General features: G+C 41.3%; 1 protein-coding gene across 9 annotated transcripts in view; it reads left to right on the top strand.

Annotated features, from left to right (window-relative positions):
* Positions 1-14,521, top strand: part of rims2a (regulating synaptic membrane exocytosis 2a) — a 272,468-nt gene that overhangs the window by 180,495 nt on the left and 77,452 nt on the right. For 7 of the 9 annotated variants that reach the window (XM_080750629.1, XM_080750627.1, XM_080750628.1 and 4 more), the window contains 2 exons: positions 3,392-3,530; positions 4,852-4,962. In XM_080750629.1, the coding sequence (XP_080606755.1) occupies positions 3,392-3,530; positions 4,852-4,962 (250 nt within the window). Of the gene's footprint in view, positions 1-624; positions 974-3,391; positions 3,531-4,851; positions 4,963-14,521 lie in introns of those variants that run through there. The other 2 variants (XM_080750634.1, XM_080750630.1) reach the window with 2 other exon arrangements.

Here is a 14,521-nt window from a genome sequence, read left to right as displayed (position 1 = left end):
CAAAAATAGCAGATCTACAAGCTCAGGATTATTCATGAAGCATTCCCGGAACAGAAAGATCCCATGATTGGCCGCTAGTTGCGCTGTTTTCCCCCCGCGAGGTACCAAAAAGAATATTTCTCCATTGGACCCCAGTCATTTCCCCCTTTGATTTTCTAACCTTAATAAACATCATCATAAATACTTTATGGTTCCTGTCGCTAGTAAAAAACTGCCTTTCAATCACCATGATATGCGTTTTGTGCAATATGGTCCCATTTATGTTAAAATTGATGATAAAGTTGCGGTGGGCGTGGACAACTAAACTGATACCAGCTGGCTGTGTTCTTCTTCGTGTGCTTTATTTCGGGAGGCTCAACACCACATTCTCCCATGTATCCCTGCGGTTCCACGTGACCGTTGGCAGCCAATAGCATTCCTTATGATTCCTTGGGTACCATTAAAACAATGATGGCGACACCCATACAAGGGACAAAAAAAGCGTCATTTTCGCAGCATAGAAAGCAATGGCTTCGCACCGTCCATTTTTTTTTACAGTCTATGACGTTGCAAGGTGTTGTGAGCTTGTAGATCTGCTATTTTTGGCAAAGAGGTTTGGTGTAGAGGGGAAAAAGAGCAAACTAAGTACATAGTGAAAGGTCAAGTTTATTAAGTATTGACAGTTCAAGTGGTAAAATAAACACAAATTGACATGTATCCAAAATATGATGATGATTGTGCTGTCAATGAAACTATATGGAATCTATGATAAGGTTGTGGGGGTCCCTGCTTCATCTCTCTCTCAACTAAGGGGTCCTTGGCCTGAAATGGTTGGAAGACCACTGGTGTATACTGTAGGTCTCATCGCAGTGCCATTGCAAAATAACAAATTTAACATTGCATACTTTGTCTCTTCACATATCAGATATTTCTCCCTCTCGTTCCCAACTACTGTACCGCACTGAGGACCACAGCCTGTCAAACCCTGTTAATTGTCAGTAAAAGCTCTTGTCTTTATACTGTATGTGCTTAACAGGCAGACTCTACCCAGGCGTGAACCCGCACGTCAAGAGAAAGAATGTATTTAATTAGCTTCTGCACGCAATTGATTGCTGAGTTGCATTGTTAGCTGTATGTTGGGAAGAAATAGCAGACATGGCAGCCCCCCCCCCACCACCCCCTTATACGCATAATTACATAATTATACCGCATTCAGAGGGTTTCATGCATCACTATTGAAGTTTTGATTTAACAAACTAGTGGACCGACCAGGGTGACCACATCTGTGCACAGTATGTTAATATTCTATTAATATAACTGCCAATGTAGCTGTTTGTAATGCCACAAAATGTACATAATTCAGCGCTTTTATGGATTTATGGATCTCACATCACTCGAGTCAATATCCTCATTGTTGGGTGGAAACCTTGTATGTCCAAAACGGTTACTTTCAATTAAAATGGAAAAAAAGAAGCTGTGTTCCAAATGGAACCAATGTGGTTATTATTTAGTCACACGTTGTGACTCTTGTTAATACTTTTCATTGTTTCATTTATAAAACCCACAGACACTTTAACGCACTTTAAAATGTATTTTTTAAATGGCAAAAAAAAGCAGATCTACAAGCTCCCAAATGTCTTACTACTACTGCTACTTATGCATGATCCTGTTCATGTGGTGCAGCAATGTAGCGTTTTAAAAGACACAAAAAGTTGCACTATGGAGATGCAAGCTTTCTGCCCCGACTGCAACAATATGAGAACGTTAAGCTAACAACCGTGCCTTTAATAAAAACTAAAATATTACTTTGTCAAAATGTGAAGTGAAGGTTACTGTTGCTCTGTCATTACCTCCCATGTTTTCTTCTAATCTTACTTTTGATTCACGGTTGTGTGTAACTCATTTTAATGAGCTATACACTCTATTGAATATCAATCAACTTTAATAGTGCAAAGCATTGACCTTAACCATAGCTGCTAGCCCTGTCTGATTATCGGGTAATGAACTCTTTCAAGTTCAATGGACTAATCAGTCTTGCAGGGAAAATTCATTATAATACTTCAGATTATTTTTTAAAAGCTATTTTCATGTTTAATGCACAATGTTATCACAGTGAGTGAATCACACCTTTATTGAAACCAATCCTCATTTATTTGGATCTAGAGACTCGGCATTGTATAAAATGGAAAATCCATCACCTGTACAGTATGGCATTTAACATAACTATTAGAGGGGTGCCCGCTGGCCAAGTGGTCAAGGCGCATACCACATACAAGGCTATGATGCCTGCTGGCGTCGCCGGTTCGATTCCCGATCCGGACGACCTTTGCCACATGTCGTTCCCCATCTCTCTCCCCATTTCCTGTCAGCCTACTATCCTATCAAATAAAGGCAAAAAGCCCAAAAACAAATCTTAAAAAAAACAAAAAAAACAAACAAACATAATTATTAGAAGGTTTTGTCCTAAACTGATAAGTCTGTACGCATTATGTAGTGTGGTTAAAGCAAATTACACATTTTGGTAGGAACTAATCGGCACTACATGTACATGGTTAATAATCCATCAATGTATTTAATTTATACTTGTGCAAACAATAGACACACAAACGTATGTGTTGCTTGACAAAAATTTGGTATTTTCAACAAAAAAAAAGGTGTTGATGTGTGCCGTGGCGAACAAAAGAAGTAGTGCCATGGTTATAACCGTATAAAAACGAAGAAAGGTCGCACAGCCGCGATGCAAGAAATGATAGGAAACCATCGTTTGGACCTTGCACAGAGGTCTGTGAGTGTTTGCCAACCAGTGTTGTTTTTGACAGCAAAATTTTGATTTAGTTTTAGTCATAGTCTTTTGAATAAAATGTAATTTAGTGTTAGTCATAATTTAGTCACCTGAAAAGTTTTAGTTTGAGTCTAATTTTAGTCGACTAAATATCATAAGATTTTAGGCGACTAAATCTACAGTTGATTTAGTCAACTAAAATGTATTTTGGCAGGCCTTGATGGCATCGTAATGACGCTTGGTTGCCTGCTGAAAATAGCTGACCTACAAGCTCACAACGCGTCGCGCTGCGATGCGTTGTGAGCTTGTAGATCTGCTATTTTCAGCACGCAACACCTAAGGGCAACCAAACATAAAATTACTCTCTTCTCCACTAGTCCCTCCCTAACGTTTTAGTCTAGTTTTTATTTTGTTGACGAAATTGTCAATATATTTAGTCTTAGTTTTAGTCATCACAGCTTAGTTTTTATTTAGTTTTCGTCAGTGAAAAAAACGCAAACATATCGTCATAGTTTTAGTCGACGAAATCAACACTGGTGCCAACACACCCTCTTTCTTTTTTGCCCTCCTCCTTTCTTTACGTTCTCCTGTCTCTTTCCCTTTCCGTCCTCGCCCTCCTCCTCCCTGCAGACTACCGGCCAAACGGTCGGGACCTCCAGAGCTCCACCTTGTCCGTCCCAGAGCAGGTGATGTCATCCAACCACTGCTCCAGGTCGGCAGACATCGACCGGGCGCGTTCGCGTTCGCCCAGCGTCCCCCCGCCTTCCAGGTAACCGCTGGTTATCAGTCTAGCATTTCACAGTTACCATCACAGTCACTTTTATTTAATTGTCACATCACACGTTGACAGGTGTAAAGAAGTGGGTCAAATATAATTTTTTTGCTGCAAGCTCCAATATTTGTAGTTTTCAGGAAAGGGGTCAGAGAGAGAGAGAGCAAAGAGAAAAACACAGAAAGAAAGGTCAAAAGAGTTATGTGCATTTATACATGTGCAGTATAGCATAAAGAAGTAGCAGGTCTTTACATGAGGTTAGATAGAAGGTGTAAAACGTTGCAGGTCTTTGCATGTACAAGGAGATAGCAGCAGCTGACGTACATGAGTTACATTACTGGAATGTGCTAGTGACAGTTCACATGAGGTTAACATTTCTCTTTTTTTAAGGAAGTTAAAATCCACATTGTAATCCTTTTCTAACCAATGCTTTCTGGATAATTGTGAAATTGTGGTCAGCTGTTCTCTTGTATACACTCATTTGATGATGATGATGATGATGATGATGATGATGATGATGTTTGTAGTGTTGTGTGTCTTGTGTACACACAAAACAATACTATTTCTTATTACATTTGCCCGGAGCCACTGTTTGAAATCCCATATCAGTCGCGAGCGATTCTATACAGATGACACACAGATTATCTCGACAGTAACCCTCAGTGTTAATTAATCCATTTGTAATTCTGAGTTAAAAAATGGAAGGGTCCATTTGGTAACATTTTATACATTCTCAGAGTTGAATTCACACTGAGATTTTTTTTTTCACCGTGTCGTTCCATACATAATATAAAATATCCAGCCTCATTTTGTCACTGTCGGGCAGAAACTTGTTTCAAACTTGTACGTTTTTTTTGTAAAGACTATCGCACAAGACTAGTGAGAATAGCAGATCTACAAGCACACAAGGCGAGGCGTTGTGTGCGTGTTAATCGTCTGTTTTCACTAGTTTTGTGCGACAGTCTTGTATGATGAAGCAGGGCTTTGCTTTACCAAAAGACGTACAGTACACATTTGAAACTTGGAGATATGAGGTTTCTGCCCGACAGTGACGATATTTTAGGGATTATGTTGCGAGGAAAACCTTGAGATAATAGCCATTCTGGTTAGAACTGACTGAAAATAACTTTGTACTTCAAGTTTAAAATGATACTAAATATTTTTTTAAGTGTCCAAATAAATTCCAAATATTATCAAATTATCTCGCGGTACCCCTGGACTGCCGTCACGGCACCCCAGGGTGCCCCGTGCACCCACTTTGAAAACCCTTGGTGTACGGTACCGTAGGGGGGTCATCCAGTCCGCTTCTGTCACACAGCAGAGGTCAGGACCCGGAGTACGACCCCGGTGGTGGTGGGGGGTCTCAGTACAGCTCCTCCTCTAGACTGGACCACCCCACTGTGTCTGAAGACAGCTACTCCCCCGACAGGTACCCCACAACCTGAGCTTACACACCGCCCGGCCCGCCGTGTACTGTACGATGGTCAGCACACACTGGCAAATCCTCTGTGTTCCTTTTAAAGGACAACTCTGCACTAAACAACATCTGGGCTCATTTTACTTATATTGATCCCAAATGACTGGTCATACGGTCTATTAGGCAGAAATGCCCTAGTTGTCCAGTTTCCCCTGCAGAACCCATCAGCCTTCATAGCATTTTACACGATTTTGTTGCAGTCAAAAGTGTTTTTTTTTTTGTTTTTTTACTATTTGTCAATACAAACACATCAATGCTTTGGTTGTCCCACACAAGCCGCCACAGTCTCATAAATCATGTTTTTGGGGTGAGCATTCGGCACAACTGCCAATCAAAGTAACTGTACTGGCCAATCACAGCGCTTCTCTTCCGAGACTTGGCAAAACACATGCATAACATCTGTTTAGCAGAGTGTGGTAGCTCGTGTGGGACAACGATGGCATGGATGCGTGTGTAATGACAACTAATAAGATATTGATTTTTTATTTTTTTATTTACCACAACAAATAGCATAAAAGCGATAGGCTTATGGGCTCCACTCTTGGCTATGAGGGCTGCTGGGTTCTGCTGGGGAAACTGGACGACAGGGGCATTTCTGCCTAATAGACCCCATGGATGGACAGTCATTTGGGATCAATATAAGTAGGAAAATGAGCCTAGATGTTATTTAGTCTGGAGTTGTCCTTTAACTCTGAGAGAGTATAAATAGAACCAGAAGGACATAGGCGATCGGTCCATTTGGTTCCATTCGTATGCTCTTGAGTTTCAAAGTTTAACGCAGGATTTTTTACCGTGCGCATGCATGTACACAATGCGAGCATGTAGGGCTGGGCAATATATCGATGTTATTGCGATGTTGTGATATGAGACTTCATTGTCATCATAATATCATGATAAGTATTGTCTTTTCATCTTTGGTCATTTTCTGAACTTACCTGGCTGACTGTTCTGTTATTTTCCTTCACCCACTTAGTTATTATACGTTCATTACTGGTGAATATCTATCAAAGTTTTTGTAAATGTTTTGTGAAAGCAACAGTCCGAGTCCACAACATCGTTACAATATCGATATCGAGGTATTTCATAAAAAATACTGTCTGTGATATTTGATTATGGCTCTTATCGCCCAGCCCTACTAGCATGCATGAACAGATGCAATGCAAATGCGCGTGGGTGCCGACATGCAGATACATGTAGCATTATGCAAAGTGCCTTAAGACCAGCCCAGTGGCCTTGTGGTTAGAGTGTCCGGCGCTGTCCGCCCTTGCTTATGGGAGGCCCGGGTTCAATCCCCGGCCGAGTCATACCAAAGACTATAACATGGTACCCAATGGCTCCCTGCTTGGCATTCAGCGTCAACAGCTGCATTGGGGGTAAGTCCCTGCGACATACTAGCATCATGTCCAGGGGGTGTACTTGTACATCACGCTGCCTCAGGCTATGGAAACAGGAGATATGGGCCACATGGCTACTTACTACCTCCTTTGACTTAAACTCTTTGGAAACATAATTTCAATGTGACTGCCATCCTGTCCTCAAATAGCATCCTGCCCTCTTCCCAAGAAACCCTTCAGGAAAAACCTGTGCTGATGTCATATAGTACCTCTGCTTCCTACAAGCTCACATGCAACGTGTTGTGGGCTTGTAGATCTGCTATGTTTGGCATGTGACACCGTCGTATGGCGGATTATAAACGTGTTTTTGTTGTATTTGTATTTATTTTTTGCTGTATGGCTAAGCTGTATACACTATGTGATTGGATCATAGTTTTAGTATCATATTGTAAATGGCAAAATTAAGATTGTTTAATAATTTCTTTGGTTAATTGTTCATTTATTGTTTTTATTTATTTATGAACATTTGGGCCGGCGTGGAATGCGACTTGTGCATAATCTCAACTGACTGTTGCAACAAGCTGTTTCACTTCTCCTTCCCCGTTCAGAAATCTATGAAAACACAGGGAATACTTTGAGAACAAATGTCTCATAATCCTCATAATGTCACCACCTGTACTTAATGGATAAATGGTCAAGGGGAAATGGTCAGTCATCCTCGATCAGCACACATATTTCTGTAAAACTCATGGGTAAATAATATGTCTGTCCAAGACTCCCGAGTTCACTCACAGCCTTGGCACTGCTAAGCCTTAGCTACCCCCGACCCCCCCACCCTCTCCAATTAACTTTATTTCATATTTCAGAAGCACAGCCTAAATCAGCATCAATACCCAGGAAATGCACTTATCTAAATTGTTGGTGACAGAGTTCACTGGACTGTATTTCAGTGCCTCAAGTTTAACAACTTTTCAGTTATTTTTTGAAAACAGCTGAAAATGACACACAAAATGAGTCATTGACAATTATATAACTATGGAATATGGAATTATGGAACAGCATGAAAGATCTTTGAAATATTGTGGGAACATGAATGAAACCTATTTTTTTTCTCGTTAGTTTGTTGATGATTGCAATCATTTTGTGTGTGTGTGTGTGTGTGTGTGTGTGTGTGTGTGTGTGTGTGTGTGTGTGTGTGTGTGTGTGTGTGTGTGTGTGTGTGTGTGTGTGTGTGTGTGTGCGTGCGTGCGTGCGTGCGTGCGTGCGTGCGTGCGTGCGTGCGTGCGTGCGTGCGTGCGTGCGTGCGTGCGTGCGTGCGTGCGTGCGTGTGTGTGTGTGTTTTCCCAAGTATAGTTTTAGTTATCTTTTAACATATATTTTTGTATATGACCTTGTGAAATTCAAATCTCACCAGTATATCAGATAACGATACTTTAACATCTAACTGTAGTAGGTAATGGTAGACCACACCACTGCTGGTTTGTTACGACATCCATCTATGTGTGGCCCACGGCTGGGGAAGACATATCTCTCTCTCTCTCTCTCTCTCTCTCTCTCTCTGTCATGTTACTCTGTTTCCTCTTGTCTTACCCTATATATCTGGCACGCAACGCTACATTTGTCTTTCTCTCTACCACCTTTTCTTCCGTCCTCTCCCTCTCTCTTCCTCGACCCCATTGAACCATCTCTCTCCTCTCCTCCTCCCCCTCCTCCCTCCATGACGTGACTGCAGCCATTATCTCACTCTACCTCCAAGCAGACATACTGAGCCTATCCATGATCCTGAAAAGGAAAACTCCAGGTAGACCCTTACCTGTGACTGCATGAAGCCCCCTCCCCCCAACCCACCCCCCTCCACAGATCTGCGAGCCGAATTATGGCACTGACACTGTGGCACATGACTCTGCAGTGTTAAAAAAAAGCATATTTATTTCTTGGTTGGTTGCCAAGTGTCGAACGCGTTGTGCGCTTGTAGATCGTCCATTTTCCGCGCTCTTAGCGCAGCATGCAATCTAGTATAAATCGGGCGTTGATCCGTGCAGAGCATACAATGCAGAGCGAGGATTTGACTCCCTTTAAATGCTAGAAGTCAGGTGTAACAACATGCCTAAACTGCAGTTAAGTGCTGTTTGTAACAAGCACAATAACAATAACCAACTTTAACTTTAAAGATATAGTTTTAAAAAGTCAATTGGATGGTCCACACCTGTAGCTATAACAAAGACGCTGGTTAGAGATATATCTATCGTTATAGTTATATAGTGCTTGGTGTGAACTGTAAACAGCCTTTTTAGAAGCAGAAAACATGGCTCTCTAGCTAGAAATCTGGTGTTCTACCCATAGCAATGACTGGACATTGTCAGTGCCATCGTTGCCTAGTGTTCAGGTATATATGTCTCCTGTAGATGGACAAATATACACTGTATGTCCTAAAGTGTGTCAGTTGTCAGTCCCTACAACACCCATACATGTCATCCACCCAGTATCTACATTCTCTGTCTCTTTCTCCTCATTTCAGAATCATGAACTCTTAGATGCATTCTTTCCACACATGTTATAATTCCTTTATAATTATATCATTTATAATTCAATGTAACTAATGAGGTACAGTCCAATTTATGGACAAATAAGAGTGACAGATAATGAATATTTTATTGTGTCATTTGATTTCGGTCAGCAAAATAATCTTCTGTATCAATACTGTGAATGAATCTAAGTGGCCTGTGTTTTTGTTTGTTTGTTGTTTGTTCGTTTTTTTGGGTGACATTTGGTCCAGCGGAGGAGGTTTCCTGTGCCAATTATGATGAAATATACTCATGTTATACTTGCATTTTACATACATATAGTACACTGGTGTCATAGAAAGGTTGTATGTTGTGGATCAAATCGCAGCAAAAGAAAAAAAAAGTATACCATCAGGAATCCTTTTAAAACTAGGAGGGTATTCCTCACTTTTCTTTTCCACATTGTTCTTTTCCTGCTTCGCCCCTTTTTCTTTCAAAGCAATGAAATACTGACAAGCTGTGATATCTTTTCGCCAGCCGCAACCACCGTGTGTACCCCCCCATGTGCCGAGAGGAGGCAGTCAGGTTACTGCGCTCCACTAGGATGTCCCGTGCCAATTCGGAAGGCGCCTACTCTTCTGACTTTGACTATGAGAGGTATCAACGTGCAGCGCCACTGTTATACATCCGTGCATCCGCCGTCTTGTGGTCCCCCCTGACAAGCCGTCCCCTTTTATTTATCTGTGAGCGTGCAACGTGATGACAGAGAACGATACCCCCCGTCTGATATCCAGTGTTGTTTTTGACAGCAAATTTTGATTTAGTTTTAGTCATAATTTAGTCACCTGAAAAGTTTTAGTTTTAGTCTAATTTTAGTCGACTAAATATCATAAAATGTTATGCCGACTGAATCTACAGTTGATTTAGTCGACTAAAATGTATTTTGGCAGGCCTTAATGACATCGTAATGGCTGATTTTACACTTGGTTGCATGTTGAAAATAGCCGATCTACAAGCTCACAACGCGTCGCAGCGCGGGGCGTTGTGAGCTTGTAGATCTGCTATTTTCAGCACGCAACACCTGAGAGCAACCAAACATAAAATGACTCTCTTCTCCACTAGTCCCTCCCTAACGTTTTAGTCTAGTTTTTACTTTTTTTGACGAAATTGACAATATATTTAGTCTTAGTTTTAGTCATCACAGCTTAGTTTTTATTTTGTTTTTGTCAGTGAAAAAAACGCAGTCGACAAACATTTGTCGTCATAGTTTTAGTCGACGAAATCAACACTGCTGATATCTGTTGCTTGTGGGGTAAAAAAGTCATCACGGCTCTGTTGAACGTTGTGTAGAATATAAAAACAACAACACACAACTGCCTCTGCATGGAAGTTATTCACTGAGGCCTTGAGCTCTTCGTGTGGATGAAGTTGTACAGTATATGACGGCTCCGCACATGTACTGTTGTCTTTTGTGGACGTTCCTGTTTGTGTACCTTGTACAGTATACCCTCAGCGGTACACTGGGGCAGTCATGTCTGTGATTAGTGTATAATTAATGTCCTGTGTGTGTGATATGGGCCAGTCCTTACTGCTCACCCATACATACGTCAGCATCTCTGATGCCTCTCTCTGAGCTCAGCGTAGCTCTGTGAAGTCTCGGTTTGCTAGCTTATACTGTATTGTCGCCGTGTGTGTGTTGAGTCTGGGCCGCCGGGTTCCGACCGTGCATCAATAGCATCCCCCTCCCGACCCGACCCGACCCGTCCTGTCCGCCCGGTCCTGTCCCCAAGAACCTCAGCAGTTGGCATGCCACTGAAAAGTGTGACCTGGTTGAGAGCACCCTCCCCCCCTTACAAATACACACACCGGCTCTGTTATATATACACTCCCTGTTCTCCGTCTCATACCCTCTACTCTGGCTGTCGGTCACAAATGGCATGCCTATCTTTCTCTTTCTCTGTCTCTGTCTCTATCTCTGTCTCTGTGTCTGTCTGACTGTCTGTCTGTCTGTCTCTCTGTGTCTCTCTCTCTCTCTCTCTCTCTCTCTCTCTCTCTCTCTCTCTCTCTCTCTCTCTCTCTCTGTGTGTGTGTGTGTGTGTGTGTGTGTGTGTGTGTGTGTGTGTGTGTGTGTGTGTGTGTGTGTGTGTGTGTGTGTGTGTGTGTGTGTGTGTGTGCGTGCGTGCGTGCGTGCGTGCGTGCGTGCGTGCGTGCGTGCGTGCGTTTGTCTTTCTGTCTGTCTTTCTGTCTGTTAGCAACTCTTAGTTTGGGTCAGAGTGATACAGTATCTCTCCAAGGCTGTATTCCTCTTCTCTGACTTGTTGTGTTGTTTAAATGCATCTCCCTAGAGTTTCTCTCTGACTGGGACATACAGTAACCTGTGCAGCATGTAACCACAGATACCGCGAGGCAACACGGACACCCATATTTTGTGGTTGATGTAAACCCCACGGGAATACAGTGCAACTGTGCAATGCCGGTGAACCGCAAGCAGACGTAGGCGTAAGAAGTACTCAAGACGTTTTACGTGAATAAAAAGTAGCAATACCGCAATGTAGAAATACTCTCCTGTATTAATAATGTTTACTTGAGTCAAAGTGCAAACTATTGCCATCAAAATATACTTAAAAGGACCAAAAGTGAAAGTACTTATTATGCAGCATGTCCATTTCGTTACTTTTCAAAATCTTTCTAAAATAGCAGATCTACAGTACATGCTCACACCTTGGTTATTTTTGAACGGTGGAGGTATAAAAAAGGAGCTAATCGATTATTAATATATATCGTCGTTGTCGGGTGGAAACCTTGTATCTCCAAGTTTCAAATGTGTACGTTCTTTTGCAAAGTAAAGCCCTGCTTCATCATACAAGGCTGTCGCACAAAACTAGTGAAAACAGCAGATCTACAAGCACACAACGCCTCGCGGTGCAAGGCGTTGTGTGCTTGTAGATCTGCTGTTTTCACTAGTTTAAATCGTTTTAAAAATGATTAACGCATAACAAACGGTTTTGGACATATAAGGTTTCCACCCGACAACGACGATATGTTATACTCAAGTAACGTAAAAGTACCTCAAAATTGTACAGTACTTGAGTAAATAATACTGTGTTACTTTCCAGCGCTGGTCGCCAGTGAACCCACAAGGAAGGGTTTTGCTGCGACCTGGCCGTGTGTCCCTGTATCCATCACATCCCCACCCACACACACCTAATGACACCTAATTCATAACAGACATTACCTGCACTGTTCACAGCCATACATCCCTGACTGTAATGACCTCGGGATGGGAGCCCACTAATGATTATGATGATGATCACCGTACATACATGATCGTAATAATAAAAAATACTAAATAAAACCAACGAAGGAAAGGTTGAGGCTGCTTAAGGTCAATGACTGATGAAACCCTGCTTTCAGTGGTGGGAAGTGACCCACTAAACTGTTCAGGGGGAAATATTTTATTTTTTACTTGACTACAATTATTTGAAAAGTTTGTTTGTAGATTTAGATCATTTATAGAAAACCAAACAAAACCAATTAAGCTCTATTTTATACTTTCGAAAATATAAAATGATCAAAAAGCTTTTCCAAAATTGCTGATCTACAAGCTCACAGCACGTCACAGCACAGCATGTCTCGAGCATGTAGATCAGCTATTTTCTTAAGTTGTGGCAAACATTTGCTAAAGCGTAATTTGGCAGTGCAAGTATATTTTGAAGCCAAAACCGTACTTTGTACTTTTACTTAGTTGTAACAGAGTTCAAAATTGTGGTATTGCTACTTCTAATCTAACTACTTAAACACCCAGCATCCGTATCGATGCGAAAGCATTCCCCACAATAACAGAAAATAGAAAAGATACTAGTTTAGAGCTCTGAGGGACTCCCGTCAACCATATAGGGTTGAAGTGGGTGGGTAAGTGAGAACTCTAGTCCCGTCTACCATATAGGGTTGAAGTGAGTGCTGGGTAAGTGATAAAATGGGAGTATTTCTTCCACCACTACCACTGTTGTACTATTGACTGGGAGACAAAAGGATGAACCTCCTCTACTGGACAGATGTTTAACTGCTTTTAGGATGGGAACGCATTATTACTTGGGTAATGTATTTTATTTGATCTGTTATAGACCTTCTTCACATCTTGGCCATCTTTGATCACATGACCACATGGGGTGGCAGCCTGCATTACAAACCATTGTAAACAATGGAGCGATGGTCCCAAAATATGAGTTCGACAAATGGACAAATGGGCAGATGACAACATCAGCATCTCCAAAAGGATTAAATAGAAGGGTACATCCTCAATATTCATGGCAGTTAGGTTACAATGTTACCAAAGACTTGCTACAGTATCTGTGCAGACTAGTGCTTGCTCTGCCATCATATTAACTTACTGTATTGTGATTTTTGCATATTAATCACGAACAATCTAACAACAAATAGTTAATATGATGGTGGAGCAAGCACTGCACACAGATAGCATGTCTTTGTACACAGTAAGGTTGCAACCGAACTTAGCTTGAATATCGTTACCGTGGATGTAATCAATCCAGTTACTGTAGCCCTTCTATTTAATCCTTTTGGGGATGTTGAAGTTGTCATCTGCCCATTTGTCAATTTGGTCAAAAGAAATTGGTTTAACAGAACTCATATTTTGGGATAAGTGAATGTGAGTGAATGTACTATGTATACACGTTTAATGGATTAAGTCTTGTTTATTGTATGCAATCTTCTCATTGATTGTTGTCTAACAACACAGTATTTAACTATATATAGGAAATATATCGTCGTTGTCGGGTGTAAACCTCGTATCTCCAAGTTTCAAATTTGTATGTTCTTTTGCAAAGTAAAGCCCTGCTTCCTCATACAAGGCCGTCGCACAAAAGTAGTGAAAACAGCAGATCTGCAAGCACACAAAGCCTCGCGGTGCGAGGCGTTGTGTGCTTGTAGATCGGCTGTTTTCACTAGTTCGAATCATTTTTAAAATGATAAATGCGAAACGAACGGTTTTGGACATACAAAGTTTTCACCCGACAATGACGATATACATTATATTGTATTTAACCATATGTATGCATGTTTTGCGCCTCTGTATATTCAATCACATCTCCTGAGATATACAGTATGTATATTCAGAATCAAGTGGGCTGATATGAATAGTGCTGCTTCTGATTTGTTTCCTGCAGTGCCTTTGTGTAAAATGCCTTTTTTCATGCCAAATTATTTCATATGATGCCTACAATAGGTCAATATTAAGTCAACTTGAATTCTTGAGAAACTTCATCCACTTTATTTTTTTAACAGCTTTCTAGGACGACAAGATCTGCTTCAACCAATTCAATTGAATTGATCAAATGTACTGAAAAACACCACTTTCACATAGCGTCACACTGCATTTCTCTCTAATACAGGGCTTCCCAAACCTTTTCATTGTATTAATCCCTTATAAGCCCTATTTCAATTAGTAGTGAAAATAGACAATAAATACAAGCTCACAATAGCTTGTAGATTCGCTGCAGCCGATTCAGTTTGTGCTTACCCTGCTCTAGTAGTAGTCCACCTCAAACAGACACATTAGCCAAATTCCAATTCTCAAATGTATGCCTCCTCAACTCCTCTGTTCTCCAGCATGGCGGTGTTACAGTGAAATCGGTGAACTTCCAACATAATGTGACC

This window comes from Nannobrachium achirus (genome assembly GCF_963921795.1).
Source record: "Nannobrachium achirus genome assembly, chromosome: 2".
NCBI classification, from domain to species: domain Eukaryota; kingdom Metazoa; phylum Chordata; class Actinopteri; order Myctophiformes; family Myctophidae; genus Nannobrachium; species Nannobrachium achirus.
Note: the sequence above shows the minus strand (reverse complement) of the source record. Positions and strands in the feature narration are given on the sequence as shown.